Source organism: Oncorhynchus masou, chromosome 12 (genome assembly GCF_036934945.1).
Source record: "Oncorhynchus masou masou isolate Uvic2021 chromosome 12, UVic_Omas_1.1, whole genome shotgun sequence".
Lineage (NCBI taxonomy): Eukaryota > Metazoa > Chordata > Actinopteri > Salmoniformes > Salmonidae > Oncorhynchus > Oncorhynchus masou.
In genome coordinates this window covers 33,873,542-33,891,428 of record NC_088223.1, presented here as the reverse complement: position 1 = coordinate 33,891,428, position 17,887 = coordinate 33,873,542, and the positions used below count along the sequence as shown (strand labels likewise).

The window sequence follows — 17,887 nt, the reverse complement described above, 5'->3', positions numbered from 1 at the left end:
ATGCCGGACTATAGTAACACATTTGACATACAGCCACACACTTGACTAATTGAAATCAATGGATAAATGTAAAGTGTTTCTGTCATTCCAGGAATGAGTTAAATAGGGTATCCTAGGAGTTTGACTGCTGCTGTAGTTGTAGTTTTATAGACTTGACCTCTAGGACAGCTGTTGTTTCTGTTCTACACTAGGTTACTGATTTGACTAAAGGCATGACGAAAGGAGCTTCAACTATTTAGTTCTGCAATCCATCCTGTGAACAGGGACATATTCGGAGGTACTACAACATCAAACTGTCATAATAACCACAACCTTTTAATAGGATAACATTGTATAGAATTTTTATCCACTCACATCCATGACTATTCACATGTACTTCTCAATTTTACATGTTTGAAGAAATGTGTGATTCAAACAGCTTTTTGTGCACATTCTTAACACAATTCTGTGAATAATTTGACATATTTCTATATCTGGCAGACCTGGATCATTTGGTTGTGTATTCTCCATCACAATTAACATTTTAAGATATAATTGTGGATACTACAATTATATTTCATACAGGCATGGTCAGGCAAAATGTATCCAATAAGTTGTTTGGTGGCTCTATTGGAAAAAGGTTTCTGTGGGGTTCGTCCTGTGATTCTAGCTGTGTGTGCAATTTGGTCCTTGTACCACTAAAGTTTTCAAAAACATAGTTGCCCCCACAACATGGAATTCTATGTCTGAGTTTCCAACATTCTAATGTCAATGGCACAATTTGGGAGATTTTTCGACAATAGCTGTAGCTAGTGCATTCAAAGTTTGTTATATATATATCATTTTTCATGACCTTTCAGAACCACTTGTCAAACACAGTTTAAAATGTATCAGGTATTCTGATATGTACCCTAGGGGTCAAATGGCAAAGTTCTGTTGAACTGGACAGGCCTGAAAATGTTTCTGATCGATAGCTGTGAATCTAAGCATTCCGTTTATGATTGAATTATATAACTTGTTTTATACTGACAATGTTTGTTAAAGGGTAAAAGTCCTATTGGAAAAATTAATGGGATGGCGGGTGAAAGAAAAAACAGAAATCTCCCAGATTTAGGGGGATGGCTCATAGACTACTATTAATGACCCCGAGCCCAAGTCAGTTCGTGACTTGGGCGTCTGCAGGTGATTTCGTTTGGCTGTCATTCCTCATTCACCTGACAGTGGCACAGATTCATCACTCCACCCGTACGATAGATGGCAGTAGAGATCCAGTAAACTAATTACAACCCCTAAAGAAGTAGTAGGGGTCAAAGTGGAACGATTTACGCATGTGACATTGAAAACGAGAAGGGGTAAATGCAATTTTCTGATTGATAATTTGGAAATGTATGGTATCTGCTTTGGTTTGCTATCTATTTTAGTTGCGTTTTCTGTATTGTGGAGACGATTGACTTTCAATCTTCCTTGAATCCTCGGCATGCATCTCTCTTTTCAAGCAAACTAACGTTAGCGAAATGTCAACAAAATGTCACAACAATTAGCTACATTGCTAGCGCTAGTTTTTTCGGGTTAGCTACTAAAAATAAGCTAACTAGCTACATATACGCTTGGCAACGTACTACTAACCAGAAAAGTGCAGGTGTGTTTTGCTATAGCCAGAATAACGATTACCATTCTAGCTAGCATAGCCAATGTTATCCAGCATCTAACTAACCAGTGATGAAAATGATGGCTCTGTCAATGTCAGTGTTGCATTTGTGTCAATAAAACATCATGACAATGCACAGAGTTATTCACACAGTGTATACTTAAAAATAATGTATCTATTTTATAATCAACTTTATATCATTTGCTGATCAGCACATTTCATCTTATGTATTCAGCAAGCTATCTATACTGTCACTATCATAGAGATCCTAATTATATGGTTATTATACTGTATGGGCATCAATAATTAGGCTGTTGAGTAGTAAATGTTGAAAAATAATGACTTCTCTTTGCCTCCCTTTGATTTTTACAAACCGCACACACCAATTAAGTAAAAATATGTTTTTATTTTTTTTCCTCCAGGAAAATGCGATTAACAGCCATACTGTCGATGGCCGCTAAGGCTGCCTTCCCTAAAGACTACCGCTACGGCACAAGTCGGCCATGGACCATAGCTGCCAAGAGATTGAACCCACCAGGCAAGAAGAGAAGAAAGGTGTTCATTGAGCCCATAGCTTATGAGGACTGGTCTGTTTTCAAAGGGGACACAGTAAGTGGTCATGCCAAAAGGACAATGAAGATTTTTAGATATGGAATATTTAAGCAATAAGGCACGAGGCGGTGTGTTATATGGCCAATATATCACGGCTAAGGGCTGTTCTTATGCCCGATGCAGCGGAGTGCCAGCTATTTGCTGTGGTATATTGGCCATATACCACAAACTTTATAATTTATAATAAATATTATGAACTGAAAATGTTATGCTTCCCTCTAAACACTGGTATTGCAGTTAAATGCCAATTTTTTTAGCAGAGATACCAGTTATTAGACACAAACAAATAGTTAGGCAAACCATTGAGTTTATCAATTCCTTGCTATAAAAGCAACACATGGAAGGTTACGATAATGAGATGTAGGGCTGAAAAGGGAGTGTCACTGTCAAGGTTTATTCAGCCATTAGCCTAATGTTTTGATGCTTTGATATTCTAAACTGGTGTTCCACCTTGACCAGGTTGAGATTCTCTCTGGGAAAGACAAAGGAAAGCAGGGCAAAGTGGCCCAGGTCTTCAGACACAGAAACTGGGTCATCCTGGACGGGCTGAACACGGTAAGAATCCTAGTCATCGTTGTCAGAGGGGTTATGTTTACCAGTTCCATAACAGAGAAGACATTCATACACTACATTCAGTATAAACACCCAACAGTTGTATACTATTTTGTTTACATACTGTATAACCCACTTGATATAGTGTCAGCTATGGTTGTTGTAGTCACATTTATTTTAGCGTTTTAGAAAACTGTCCCTACTACCAATGAGGAGCTTCATAAATGCTTGATGGGCTTCCTTCTAATATTTTTATCATACCGGTTTCTAGTGCACTGTCTTTGAATCTGGGTAGCCTTCTCAATGGCTTCACAGGCCAAGCTACAGTTGCAAAGACCAGGACCCGGTTTTATCGCTAGAACCATAGGATCCTATTTTAAGAGCAACTCACAAACTAGACTTAATGCCATCCTGTAATTTATTTTGCTACCATCATTACAGTGAATTTAGGGAGAATCCATTGTCATGTTTTGGACTATGATGATAAACAAGCATGGTATGTTTCTGTTAACAAATACTGTATTTATGATGTTGAACCCCACTTTATATTATTAAAAAAGAATATGGCCCTTTTTAGGCTGCGTTACAAATAATGGACATTGATTTCAACAGCAATTGAAGTTCTGTTGTCTCTGCAATGTTTGAATAGATTAAATGAACCCAGTATTTCTCAATTTTAGCATTTCAGGTACATTGGGAAAACTGCAGATTACCGGGGGACCTATATTGCCAGCGAGGCTCCCCTTCTAATCCGAGACATCTCACTTGTCGACCCTACTGACAGGTGAGTCCCAGTGCATTATGGGGAGGTCCAGATTCTAACATTTGTCTAAGCCCATGATCATCAAACCTGTTTCTGGGTGTGCAGGCTTTGGTAACAGCCCAAAACTTAAACAACTGATTCAGTTAAACAGGGCTTCAGTAGAAAATCTCATGGTATACAAACCTTTACCACAGAGTGGTGCAGAAAACACCCATGCAAAAAAAGAAACGGAACAATAGCCTGCTCACCCAGTAGCTATCCAGAACCTGGGTTTGTGTCCATGCTCAGTTTAGTTTTGGATTTATTTTAGATTTTCAGTAGATTTTATGTGCAGGGCTTGGATTTAAAGGTGCAATAAGTAGGATCTTTGTGCACAGATGCACCCACATTTCTATTTTATTTAAATAGTTTATGATTAATGAATGCTTTGACTTGAATCCTGACTGATCCTGACTACTTTTGTCCTGAGTTTGATACCAAACCTGACTCCTGTCTTGCTCCAACAGGAAACCCACTGAGGTGGAATGGAGGTTCACAGAGGAGGGGGAGAAGGTGCGCGTCTCCCTCAGGACGGGCCGCATTGTCCCCAAACCAGTGTTCCAGCGCAGAGACGGCATCGTACCGCAGCAGTGGAAGGGTGAGTCTGCGTTTGGGGAGGGAGGAACAGAGGCTAGAGGAGGGGCAAAGAAATCTAGATGGATTGAGGTAGCTTTTGTGAATGAGAGTCAAGCTTGTCAAAAATGTGGGTGAAGATGAGTGAGTGGAAAAGCAGGACACAAGCTGGTCTGGGTGATGTATAAGGAACGCCTTTATTTGTTTAAAGCGGTAAATCAGCAGTTGAAACAATAACAAAGCTTATTCCCCACCACTGTTTTGGTAAAAGCTGAGGGATGGGACTGGAGGAATGTCACCACTCAAATTTCTTCACAGAGTTATGGATGCAAACTGTCCATGATATCAACGTTCTAGTTTAAAAAATGTCTATGTAAATGTTTGTTCACATTTTACTTTGTTTACAAACATTGGAGTAAAACAAGCTTACCTTTTGGGTTCTGATAGGGTATGACAGTTGAACTAAGCTCATGAGGCATTAATAAGTTATATTTTCAAGAATCAATGGGACTTATCATTAATTTGTGAGTTAAAAGAATTTGGTAGCAACTTCCGATTGCCCCTTTAAAGGCCAAATGCAGCTATTTTTTATCTCCGTATCAAGTCATTTCTGAGTAACAATTAAGTATCTTACTGTAATGATTTTCAATTAAAATGTTTAGCAAAGAGCAATTTCTCAAGCAATAATTTTGCTAGGAATGTTTGGGAGTGATCTGAGTGGGAAGGGGAAAACTAGCTGTTGTTGGCAGAGGTCTTTCTTATTGGTCTATTAACTAATTAACCAAAACTCCATCCCACCAAAACAGACTGAAATATACCGCCTTGTGAAATCAACAGACAGGCCATAACTCCACCCATGCAAAACCTACTAATTAGAAGGTCCTGTGTAGATTGTATTTTCAACCAGAAACTATCAAAAAATAACACTGATAACAAAAAAACAAAAAAATACTTTTACAGTGTTAGTTTCATCAGCTGTTATTACACAATAAAACACAGGAAAACTTAATTTCGACTCCACTGGGCCTTTAAATAATTATATTATAGCAATGTGAGAGTTGAAGTTAACAGTTTCCTGCGTCTCTCGTCAGAATTTGGCCTATGATTAGGATCATTTTGCAGTCCCTCCATGATTTTGCGATGGCATTTTTAGATTTTTTTTGCCAAGTCAACGATTCTCTGCAAATTGATCAATTACCGCATAAAACAGTAAAATCATCGCAATATCACAAAAAGGTGACCGATCACACACTACGATAACAGGGCTCGTAGTTTAAACAAATCACTCACATTTACTGCATAATATGGTTCAATCAAGCCAACAAACCTTTTCCTTCGTCAGTGCATTTTCGTAACAGGCAATCACAAAACAATTACTAGGGTGATGTGTACTGGAAGTTAGGTGAGTTGGGTCAGCTACATGCAGTCTACTTAGTGTAAGTATACCCTTTCTTCTGAATTGACCCCCCCCCTCTAATTTTGGAATCCCCTTATTGGTTGGTGTCTGCCATCCCAGACGGCCCCAAGGACACCAGTCCGGAGGAAACCCTGGAGAAGACTTACACGCCCTCCCTCAAGACTCTGGAGGAGGAGGTAATGGAGAAACTGGGCATCGAGGAACCCAGGAGGAACCGGAAGACCTACTGGTACTGAGGGGGAAGACCCTCTGGTGTCTGGGCCACACAGCCACGGGTTGGGTTGGGGTGTTGCATCCACGGTATCCCTACTGAATGCTCTTTATGGACCTACAATAGGCCTATATCTGTGTATTAAAGAAATGTTCCACATCGCTCAGTCCAGATGGATATCAGAAATGGGTTGAGTGAGCACAGTAACGTGATGGGAATCTTCATGTGCACATAGAGATGTAACTGCATTACATGTCCTCTGTCAGGCATACATTTAGCAGCAGTCACTATTTATGATGCTTTCAGAGTTTGTCTCAAATGTTTTGTTTTGTTTTTATCATAAATAAATGTCTATAATCTACAATCCTGTTCTTGATTTGACTGAGTTTTCCTAGATAGTGGGAGATAAAAATGAACAATAGAAGTAATCCTAATGTTTCTGTGCTACAAATTGAGCAGGTACATGCATGCTGTCAATACTACATCTGAATTTGTTATAGAATTGGCTACTTTAGTTATCCATTCAGATGTTGAACAAGTGGTCTTGCCAAAGCATCCCTAAGTGAACTTGTGTCTAAGACCTGATGAATATGTGTAAAGCTGCAATGACGTCTCGTTGTTACCAGAACTGCACCGTCAGCAACTAGTTCAAGCTTTTTAAACAGGTTTTTACTTTTGCAGGACGGCGTGGCTTTTGAGGGACATCTTGACAAATAGAGAGCTCAGAATTTGACAGACGAGCTGAAATCAGAGTTCAGGAGAAAGACGTCAAGACTCTAAAGTTCGAGCTGCAGCAAACGCAGAGCCAGGAAAATAAATGTAGTTGCCAGCCTTTCTTGTAAAAGGGTTTGGGAAGATGAAGTAGAAAATACCTTAAGTCATTACTCTTCTTGGGAAAGCTCACCGCCACTTTGGCCATTTATATGTTCAAATGAGTTATACTTCTTGGGCCAGGGTGTAATAATGCCATTTTAAGCTTTAAGACAAATGTCTGGGTCTCTTTTCAATCCGTCGGAAGGAAAGAGGCGAAGGACCAAGTAATGGACATAGTCCAGAAGGAAATCCTTAGCAAGGGAGTGGCGAGGAGCGGGACGCCTTCTCAATTAGGACCACACTCGCCTCATTTGATTAGGGTTCGCATCTTATATGCCCAGTCACCTCATTTGACTCTGTTGGAAGCTGGATATGTGACATTCAAACTTTTTCCACAGGGTGGTGTACAAAGTACTCATACAGGTTTTATATGATGGTCAAGAAGGGGAAAAGCCCACCCCCAAAAAATAACAATACTGATGTACTGAACTGTTGAAAGTCCATGATTTATAATTGATTCATCTTTACATTTTATTTTACAGACGTGTAATAATATTCTGTCGGTCAATAGTGGAAAACCTACAGTTGTCCTTATTCAACTGAAAAGCAATCTTCATAAGTCTGTTTTTTTGTCACTGTGCCATCCTGCTTGTTAATTTGCATAATTTTAAAATAGCATCTGCAAAGGTGTAGTGAAATATGGATACATCCATTTCTTCAATTTATACTGTCGATCCAGTTGATGCTTAGATTAGCAGATGCTCCCTGGTGATAAAATGTTGCAGACAGATAGGGCAGCCGTGCTTCTAGCTCCGAAGCAACTTTGCAGTATTTTATTTTTATGTGTTATAGCTTACATTATTAGCCCAGAATTGTTTGGGGGTTATTATATACAACTGGAAATAACTTTTGTATATCAGAGCGGAGGTATCTCACCAGCATTACGATCAGGAATACAACTTTCCTGAATTTGATCCTTTGTTCGTACCCCCCATGGCAATTGAACTGATTCCAGAGGCTGATCCAAAACACTGCCGGTGGAGCAGAGGTATTCGGAGTCCGACTCAGGAGGCGCGCACACCTCCCACCGCTTCTGAGTATATTACTCGCAAATGTTCAGTCTCTGGATAATACAATTGACGGGCTCAGTGTAAGGATCTCCTTCCAGAGAAACATCAGGGACTGTAACATACTTTGTTTCACGGAAACATGGCTTTCTCGGGATATACTGTCTGAGTCCGTACAGCCAGTTGGGTTCTCAGTTCATCGCGCAGACAGGAATAAAGATCTCTCTGGGAAGAAGACGGGGGTGTATGTTTCATGATTAACTACTCATGGTGTGAATGTGATAACATACAGAAACCTTTTGTTCACCCCGACCTGGAATACCTCACAATCAAATGCCAACCATATTACCTCCCAAGAGAACTCTCTTCAGTTATAGTCAAAGCTGTGTATATTTCCCCTCAAGCCGATACCACGACGGCCCTCAAGGAACTACACTGGACTTTATGCAAACTGGAAACCACGTATCCCGAGGACGCATTTATTGTAGCCGGGGATTTTAACAAAGCTAATCTGAGGAAAACGTTTCCGAAGTTCTACCAAAACATTGACTGGAGCACTCGCTTTGAGAACATTGGCCCACTGCTACTCAACAAAATGCCTACAAAACTGTCACGTAGAGTAGGCCAGAAGGATAAACTGAAAAACCTAACCTCTATAAAATAAAAAGATGGCAGAGCCGTAAAAGTACTTATATGCAAGGGTGTTTATTTACATAGTGAATCCGGAAGAAAAACAACAGTACTGCCATCCAAAGTATACATTATGGGGACAGCTTTAAAACAATGCTGCCCCATCAACAGCTCAATCCAAAATAGTTCCCCAATTGAACTGAGAGGCTCATTTTGTAGGGGAAGCCCCTCCCATCAGAACATACCCAGCACTAATTAATTAAGCAATTACCTTCATCAAGGCCTACATTTTCCACTCAGCTAAACATAATGAATTATATACATTGCAACACGTTCTCATGATACAATACACCAATATAACACAAAATCCCATCCCTACTGACATGGAGTCTTCCAATATACCCATTCACATGAAGAAGCCATTCAGGTCAGGCACGACAAAGCCAGCCCGATTACCGTAGCTCTGGTCCTTATCTCAGCATACCTGGAAGCTACAGAGATGGAAAGAGAGGAACAGAACCAAACAAACAACGCGCTTGCCTATAAAATTTAACTACAATGTGTTGCTTAAATTAAACATGAACGCTTGTTTGTATATTCTTTAAGCTGTTACTGACGGGAGGTATAAAAGTATGAAATGTATGTACTAAGATAGGGAAGTTAACTTGTGTGTCGACCTACATTGTTAACGGAGCAGGGAGGAGCACTGAGTGTGTGTTAGTGTACCAAACGCTGCCCGTGTCACAAAGACCCCCCCCCGCGCTCCCTTCAGGAAAATATGATCATTACTCCATTTTGCTCCTCCCTTTCTATAGGCAGAAACTCTAACAGGAAGTACCCGTGCTACGGACTATTCAACACTGGTCTGACCAATCAGAATCCATGCTTCAAGATTGTTTTGATCACGCAGGCTTGGATATGTTCCGAGTAGCCTCTAAGAATAATATAGACGAATACATGGATACGATGACTGAGTTTATCAGGAAATACATAATGTACCCACTGTGGCTATTAAAACCTACCCTAACCAGAAACAGTGGATAGATGGCGGATTAGCGCAAAACTGAAAGGGCTGACCACCACATTTAACCATGGCAAGGTGACTGGGAATATGACCGAATACTAACAGTGCAATTATTCTCTCCGTAAGGCAATCAAACTGGCAAACCGTCAATACAGAGACAAAGTGGAGTCGTAATTCAATGGCTCAGCCCCCTCCTGTACTTCCTGTTCACCCATGACTGTGTGGCCACGCACGCCTCCAACTCAATCGTCAAGTTGGCAGACGACACAACAGTAGTGGGCCTGATTACCAACAATGACGAGACAGTTTACAGGGAGGAGGTTAGGGCTCTGGGAGTGTGGTGCCAGGAAAATAGCCTCTCACTCAACGTCAACAAAACAAATGAGCTGATCGTGGTCTTCAGGAAACAGCAGAGTGAGCACCCCCCTATCCACATCAACGGAACCGCAGTGGAGAAGATGGAAAACTTCAAGTTCCTCGGCTTACACATCACTGACGATCTGAAAGGGTCCACCTACACAGACAGTGTGGTGAAGAAGGCTAAATAGCTCCTCTTCAACCTCAGGAGGCTGAAGAAATTTGGCTTGGTACCTAAAACCCTCACAAACTTTTACAGATGCACAATTGAGAGCATCCTGTCGGGCTGCATCACCACCTGGTACAGCAACTTCACTGCCCTCAACCGCAGGGCTCCCCAGAAGGTGGTGCTGTCTGCACAACGCATCACCGGCGGTAAACTACCTGCCCTCCAGGATACCTAAAGCACCCGATGTCACAGGGAGGCCTAAAAGATCAAGGTCAACAACCACCCGAGCCACTGCCTGTTCACCCCTTCTATCATCCACAAGTCGATGTCAGTACAGTTGCATCAAAGCTGGGACCGAGAGACTGAAAAATAGCCTCTATCTAAGGCCATCAGATTGTTAAATAGGCATCGATAGCACGTTAGAGGCTCCTGCTCTATATACGTAAACTTGAAATCACTGGCCACTTTAATAATGGAACACTAGTCACTTTTAATAATGTTTACATATGTTTTATTACTCATCTGATGTATATATTGTATTCTATTATATTCTACTGTATTTTAGTTTTTGCCGCTCCGACATTGCTCGTCCAAATATTTACAGTTGAAGTCGGAAGTTTACATGCACCTTAGCCAAATACATTTAAACTCAGTTTTTCACAATTCCTGACATTTTATCCCAGTAAAAATGATCTGTCTTAGGTCAGTTAGGATCACCACTTTATTTTAAGAATGTGAAATGTCAGAGTAATAGTAGAGAGAATTACTTATTTCAGCTTTCATTTCTTTCATCACATTCCCAGTGGATCAGAAGTTTACAAACAGTCAATTAGTATTTGGTAGCATTGCCTTTAAATTGTGTAACTTTGGTCAAAGGTGTTGGGTAGCCTTCCACAAGCTTCCCACAATAATTTGAGTGAACTTTGGCCCATTCCTCCTGACAGCTGGCGCAACTGAGTCAGGTTTGTTGGCCTCCTTGCTCGCACACGCTTTTTCAGTTCTGCTCACAAATTTTCGATAGGATTGAGGTCAGGGCTTTGTGATGGCCACTCCAATACCTTGCACTTGTTGTCCTTAAGCCATTTTGCCACAACTTTGGAAGTATGCTTGGGGTCATTGTCCATTTGGAAGACCTGTTTGCGACCAAGTTTTAACTTCCTGACAGATGCTTTGAGATGTTGCTTCCATATATCCACATTATTTTCCTACCTTATGATGCCATCTATTTTGTGAAGTGCACCAGTCCCTCCTGCAGCAAAGCACCGCCACAACATGATCCTGCCACCCCGTGCTTCACAGTTGGGATGGTGTTCTTTGGCTTGCAAGCCTCCCTCTTTTTCCTCCAAACATAATGATGGTCATTATGGCCAAACAGTTCTATTTTTGTTTCATCAAGGCAGAGGACATTTCTCCGAAATGTATGATCTTTGTCCCCATGTGCAGTTGCAAACCGTAGTCTGGCTATTTTATGGCGCTTTTGGAGCAGTGGCTTCTTCCTTGCTCAGCGGGCTTTCAGGTTATGTCGATATAGGACTCGTTTTACTGTGGATATAGTTACTTTTGTACCCGTTTCCTCCATCTTCACAAGGTCCTTTGCTGTTGTTCTGGGATTGATTTGCACTTTTCGCACCAAAGTACGTGTCCCCTTCCTGAGCGGTATGACTGCTGTGTGGTCCCCTGGTGTTTATACCTGCGTACTATTGTTTGTACAGATGAATGTGGTAGCTTCAGGTGTTTGGAAATTGCTTCCAAGGATGAACCAGACTTGTGGAGGTCTACAGTTTTTTTTCTGAGGTCTTGGCTGATTTCTTTAGGTTTTCCCTTGATGTCAAACAAAGAGGCACTGAGTTTGAAGGCACACCACAGGTACACCTCCAATTGACTCAAATTATGTCAATTAGCCTATATGAAGCTTCTAAAGCCATGACATAATTTTCTGGAATATTCCAAGCTGTTTAAAGGCACAGTCAACTTAGTGTATGTAAACTTCTGACCCACTGGAATTGTGATACAGTGAATTATAAGTGAAATAATCTGTCTGTAAACAATTTTTGGAAAAATTACCTTTGGCAAAGTAGATGTCCTAACCGACTTGCTAAAACTATAGTTTGTTAACAAGAAATTTGTGGTGTGGTTGAAAAACAAGTTTTAATGACTCCAAGTGTATGGAAAATGGCTCAGCCCCCTCAGTGTATGGAAAATTCCGACTTCAACTGTATATATTCTTAATTCCATTCCTTTACTTTAGATTTGTGTGTATTGTTGTGAAATGTAGATATTACTTGTAAGATATTGCTGCACTGTTGTGGCTAGAAACACAAGCATTTAGCTAATAATATCTGCTAAACATGTGAGACCAATACAATTTGATTTGATCAAACACCTCATCTAAAGACATCCCATCTCCAGATCTCATCATCTCTTCTGCTTGCTCAACAGTTCTCCACTCGCTCAATGGTTTGTATTGTGCTCCCTCGCTTTTTGTCGAGTGGCTTTCTGTGAGTCTTTTTAGCTATTAACTTGTCAGTTTTCTGTTGGCGTGTGTGTCTTTGATTCAGTGCCTAGCTTGCCTTGTCTGTCCACTTTAAATAGCCCATTTTCTCTGTACCCATACTCTTTGCACTATGAACAAAGGATACTGTTAGTTCTGCCGCAGACTGCCATAGGGGTGGTCTGTCATGAATCATCGTCTGTTTGACTCTGAGGCTCAACCGTGTGTGTGTGTAAAACCCCAATGTATATATTCTTCCAAACACCACCGCTGACATGTTATGTCCACTGGTGTCCATTTCCTCCCAGTGAATCCTCACAGGATTCAATCTGCTGGAAAAACTATCATCACCACCAGCCGCTGAGACAAGAGAAATGATGTGTCACGTGTCATATAAATACATCATTACCTCATTCATGGTCATTTATATCCTCTCTTGGCCAATGCAATACCATCATCAACTGGGAGTATGACTAGCCAGAGGTTTGGCCAGGGCAGTCCGCTTCGTACTGTAAGTGAGACAAGCACAGTTATTTGCCCAGGCTTTGCATCCAAGGAAAAAGAACGTCGAGTCAGCAAAAAAAAAAGTCTGGTTTTGTGGTTTCTTTTAAAGGAAAGGAATGAATGGGAAAAATGACTTAACAGCTCGTCTCTCTTCCCACTGCCATGTGAGTACGTTATGGATCGCAGCGTAGGAATATGGAGAGTAGGCCTGTAGACGAACTCTTGCTCACATTTTTACGCCTGTGTGTTGTGGGATCTCTGTCTCACTTTCTGAATTAAATTTAAGAAGCTATATTGGCTTAGAAAGTACAAGAACTTACATTACCAAAGCAAACGTATAGGGACGTATTGACTGAATGATGACAGAAGAATCTCCCTCTGGAATTCTCAATATTTAATTGGCAGATGAAACAGATTTCTCAACAACCCATCTCTGAGCCTGTACAGTAATGGGAAAAGTGACCTTGAAAAATATGTAAACTTGTATTTTCCTTTATGTGGTAAATCAGCAGGAAGGATAACAGGCCATTTAAATAATACCGCTGAGAGTGACTCAGACAGGCTAAATTAGAGACTTCTAATAAACACAACTCGGTTCCTTGTAATTTAGGTGATTCACTTAGTGACCCTGCTTGTCCATGGAAAACAAATGCATCCCACCTATAGGCCTGTATTTAATGCATTTTTTTCTTACCTAAATTGTTAACCTTCTTATTGTGGGTTATTTGTTTCAAAGAGTTCCGGCATACTTCTGATGTAATGTTGAACCGCATTTGCAATCATGCCCATGAGTCACTAAATGACCTGTGTCAATGATGGTTACTTGCATGTTTGGTTGACTCCATTTTGCATAGCTTCCCTCACCAAAGGGTAATTGGTAACAAAATGAAACAGAATTGATGCTCATGATACTGACATCAGTGTACTGCTAACAGTATAGCTTCCTCCACCGTCACCAGTGATCCTCTAATCACATACACATGACTGCCCTCCTTGACTTGACAACAATTGAGCTATGGAAAAGGATCCAATTTGATTGCTCTATTGGAGACATTTCAAGCTTATGGCATGTTCTTATCTCTGTGACAGACAGTGACAGATTTGTGGACCTCACTTATTATGCTAAGAAACTGCCCAGAGGAATTCCCCAAGGTTTTGCATTCTGAGACGTGGCGCAAATAGTCTTGTGTTTCAGGACCACCAATCAACCTCCAATGTGTATTTAGTCATCCACCTGGATGCCTGAATAAGCCAGCCAAGTCATCAAAAAGAAAACCCCTCTCTCCTTATAGCCTTGGCTAACCACAGTTGAATGACAGCCAGCCCAAATCTCTATGGAATTCTGTCCTCTGGACACCAGCAGGATGGGATGGATAGTTAAAAGTTAACTTCGCATGTAGCTGCCACTGTGAGGGCATGTGAATGGCAGCTATCCATTGACCGAAGTGCCAGATTGGCACACTGTTGACCTTTTGATTCCCCGGTATACCAAATGTATAAAATATTCGAGACCCATCATGCCTGCAGCATGCTTATAGCTAGCTACTGGATGGCTCTGGATGCACTGCTAGCATGCAGTCACGGCTTTGACCTCATATGTTATGATGGTGTTCTTCTCTGACTCACTTTAGCTGTTCAGTCAGATAACCTTTATGCGGAGAAGTTTCACTCTATTACATTTTCTTGTCACACGGTGGTATACAGCGGAGCATCAACCTGGCAGTACCAAATTCTCTGTCAATGGAGGGCACATATCAAGGGACTATGTTGTCTTACCACCACTGAGGTGCCAGGACAGAGAAGAGCTGTGGTTGGGATGAAGGGTGGGGAAGCCAAGTGTCCACAGATTGCTGAACAGAGTGCTTGAGCCGAGGCAGAGATGGGCAAAGATACATCAAAATGTATATTGTTAAAAATATCCCCCAAACAAATTATCAGAATACTGGTGCCAAATAAAATAAATATTTGATTTAAAATACAAAAGCCGAGTCCCTTGTAGACGAAATTCACTGCATGATCCTCGCTCTGGAGGTGCATCCCTGTTTCAACTGTCTTTCAAGCTCCTTCCCTCATCCATCAACACCTCTAATGGCCTCAATGGATACTGCCGTAAGACTTCTGATACCAATGCATTACATTTGGGGTAATGGGAGCCACAAAATTCGGAACCTCTATAAAAAATGGTAGAAAGTATTTTGTAAATGTTCTGAGGTATCTTGCTACAAATCACATACATTCTTTCCCAGGCCTTTCAAATACAAATTATAAAATACTCAAAAGTAATTCAAATACCCCTCTCTTACTGGAGGTAGGGAGGAGTAGTTTCCCTTGACAAAAACCAAGGTGTTGAATTGGATGCAAGCTGCTACTGGGAACCAATGGAGATTGCAAAGGAGCAGAGTGACATGGGAGACCTTGGGCAGCTTGAAATGCAGGGTGCTGCAGCATTTTAGATGAGTTCATGGCATGGAGCCTAGCCAGCAGAGTTGCAGTAGTCCAGACAGGAGATGACATGTGCCTGGACTAGGACCTGTGCTTCAGTTGCCAAGTCATATTTTGCTGTTGTTCCCCTTCAATCTATTAGAAACACTGTTCAGATGGTGATAGTAGTTTCATTTCAGTTGTTTCTGTCATGGCCTCTTCACCCCAGTGAGGATGTTGTTCTCAGTCCCTGGTCTCCAGGGCCCCCCTGAGTTTCTGTCAGAAGACTCCGGTGTGCTCCCCAGCTCTGAGCCATTTCAAGTAGGTGCGTCTCTCCAGAAACACCAGGATCAACACATCCTTTTGCTCATCAAACAGACCAGAGGCGCGAATAAAAGTGAGTTGTGTTTGTGTGTGTGCATAGAAAAGAGAGTAACCCCATAGGACATACAACCCGGGGTTTAATTCGGCATTTGCTGTATTTGGTACCTGTTCGAGTCACCCCCGTCTGATTCAAAGGACATTAGACCCACCCCGCGACCTGGAACTATATGGAGCACCACTCGCCCCCAGGTAAATACAGCTGATCACACAAATGGTCTTTCTGCTCCCGTCTGTGATGTTGTCTATGATTATTTTGCCTGTGGAATACAGTTGCAAACCAATCCTTGGTAAATACTGTTTATATTCAGAACCACAATGTAAAGCTTAGAGAGGATCTCATGTTAAATACTGTTGAAGTAATATGGCTACAGGTTCATCTGCCTCACCTAAAGCCCATTCTTGTGGAAAGCTGCTATAGACCACCAAGTGCTAACAGTCAGTATCTGGATAAAATGCTTGATAATGTATGTGATATCAGCGCAGAGGTATATTTTCAGGGGGATGTAAATATATATTGGCTTTCATCAATCTGCCCACTCAAGAAAAGCTTCAAACTGTAATCAGTCAACCTACCAGGATAGTTACAAACAGCAAATGAATAAAATCGTCATGTATTGATCACATCTTTACTAATGCTGCAGAAATTTGCTTTAAAGCAGTATTCGGATGTGGTGATCACAATATAGTATCCATATCTAGGAAAACCAACGTTCCAAAGGCTGGGCTTAATATAGTGTATAAGAGTTTTGTAGTGATTCCTATGTTGTTGATGTAGAGAATATTTGTTGGTCTGTGGTGTGTAATGATGAGCAACCAGACGCTGCATTTGACACATTTATGAAATGGCTTATTCCAGTTACTAATAAGCTTGCACCCATTAAGAAAATGACTGTGAAGACTGTTAAATCCCTGTGGATTGATGAAAATTGTATGGTTGAGAAGGATGAGGCAAAAGCAATGGTAAATGTCTGATTGGCAAACTTACTGCAAATTGAGAAATCATGTGACTGAAAAAAATAAGAAACTTTACTATGAAACCAATTTAAATTACATAAAGAATGATAGTAAAACGCTTTGGAGCACCTTAATTAGGGCTGAGATCCCGCTAACGGGAGCAATATGACAACAGCCAGTGAAAGTGCAGGGCGCCAAATTCAAAACAACAGAAATCTCATAATTAAAATTCCTCAGACATACAAGTATTTCACACCATTTTAAAGATACACTTCTTGTTAATCCCACCACAGTGTCCGATTTCAAATAGGCTTTACGGCGAAAGCACCACAAACGATTATGTTAGGTCCGAGCCAAGTCACAGAAAAACACAGCCATTTTTCCAGCCAAAGAGAGGAGTCAAAAAAAACAGAAATAGAGAGAGAATTAATCACTAACCTTTGATGATCTTCATCAGATGACACTCATAGGACTTCATGTTACACAATACATGTATGATTTGTTCGATAAAGTTCATATTTCTATCAAAAAATCTCAGTATGCATTGGCGCATTATGTTCAGTAGTTCCAAAAACATCCGGTGATTTTGCAGAGAGCCACATCAATTTACAGAAATACTCATTATAAATGTTGATGAAAATACAAGTGTTATACATGGAACTAGATACACTTCTCCTTAATGCAACCACTGTGTCAGATTTCAAAAAAGTTTTCCGGAAAAAGCAAACCATGCAATAATCTGAGTACGGCGCTCAGAAACTAAACAAGCCAAAAAGATATCCGCCATATTGTGCAGTCAACAGAAGTCAGAAATAACATTATAAATATTCACTTACCTTTGATGATCTTCATCAGAATGCACTCCCAGGAATCCCAATTCCACAATAAATGTTTGATTTGTTCGATGAAGTTAATCATTTATGTCCAAATTCCTCCTTGTTGTTAGCGCGTTCAGCCCAGTAATCCCACTTCATGATGCACAAGCAGACAAAGTCCAAATGTTCCGTTACAGTCCGTAGAAACATGTCAAACGATGTATAGAATCAATCTTTAGGATGTTTTTAACATAAATCTTCAATAATGTTCCAACCGGAGAATTCCTTTTGTCTGTAGAATTGCGATGGAACAGAGCTCGCTCTCACATGAACGAGCGTCACGAGCTCAAGGCATTCTGGCAGAGCCCTGACTCATTCCCCTCTCATTCGCCCCCACTTCACAGTAGAAGCATCAAACAAGGTTCTAAAGACTGTTGCCATCTAGTGGAAGCCTTAGGAAGTGC

At 41.0% G+C, this 17,887-nt stretch overlaps 1 protein-coding gene across 1 annotated transcript; it reads left to right on the top strand.

Moving 5' to 3' along the window:
* Positions 1-1,255: 1,255 nt before the first annotated feature.
* mrpl24 (mitochondrial ribosomal protein L24) lies at positions 1,256-6,158 on the top strand. Its single transcript, XM_064980264.1, has 6 exons — positions 1,256-1,331; positions 2,050-2,236; positions 2,699-2,794; positions 3,472-3,575; positions 4,061-4,191; positions 5,683-6,158. Exons 2-6 carry the CDS (start codon positions 2,054-2,056, stop codon positions 5,817-5,819), a joined length of 651 nt encoding a protein of 216 aa, XP_064836336.1. The 5' UTR covers positions 1,256-1,331; positions 2,050-2,053; the 3' UTR covers positions 5,820-6,158.
* The last annotated feature ends 11,729 nt before the right edge of the window (positions 6,159-17,887 follow it).

Excerpts from the sequence above, each read along its gene's own strand:
- mrpl24 (XM_064980264.1), top strand. The coding sequence starts at position 2,054 with ATGCGATTAACAGCCATACTGTCGATGGCCGCTAAGGCTGCCTTCCCT. Across the intron at positions 2,237-2,698 it reads CTGTTTTCAAAGGGGACACA|GTTGAGATTCTCTCTGGGAA; the intron begins GTAAGTGGTCAT and ends CACCTTGACCAG. Across the intron at positions 4,192-5,682 it reads CGTACCGCAGCAGTGGAAGG|ACGGCCCCAAGGACACCAGT; the intron begins GTGAGTCTGCGT and ends CTGCCATCCCAG.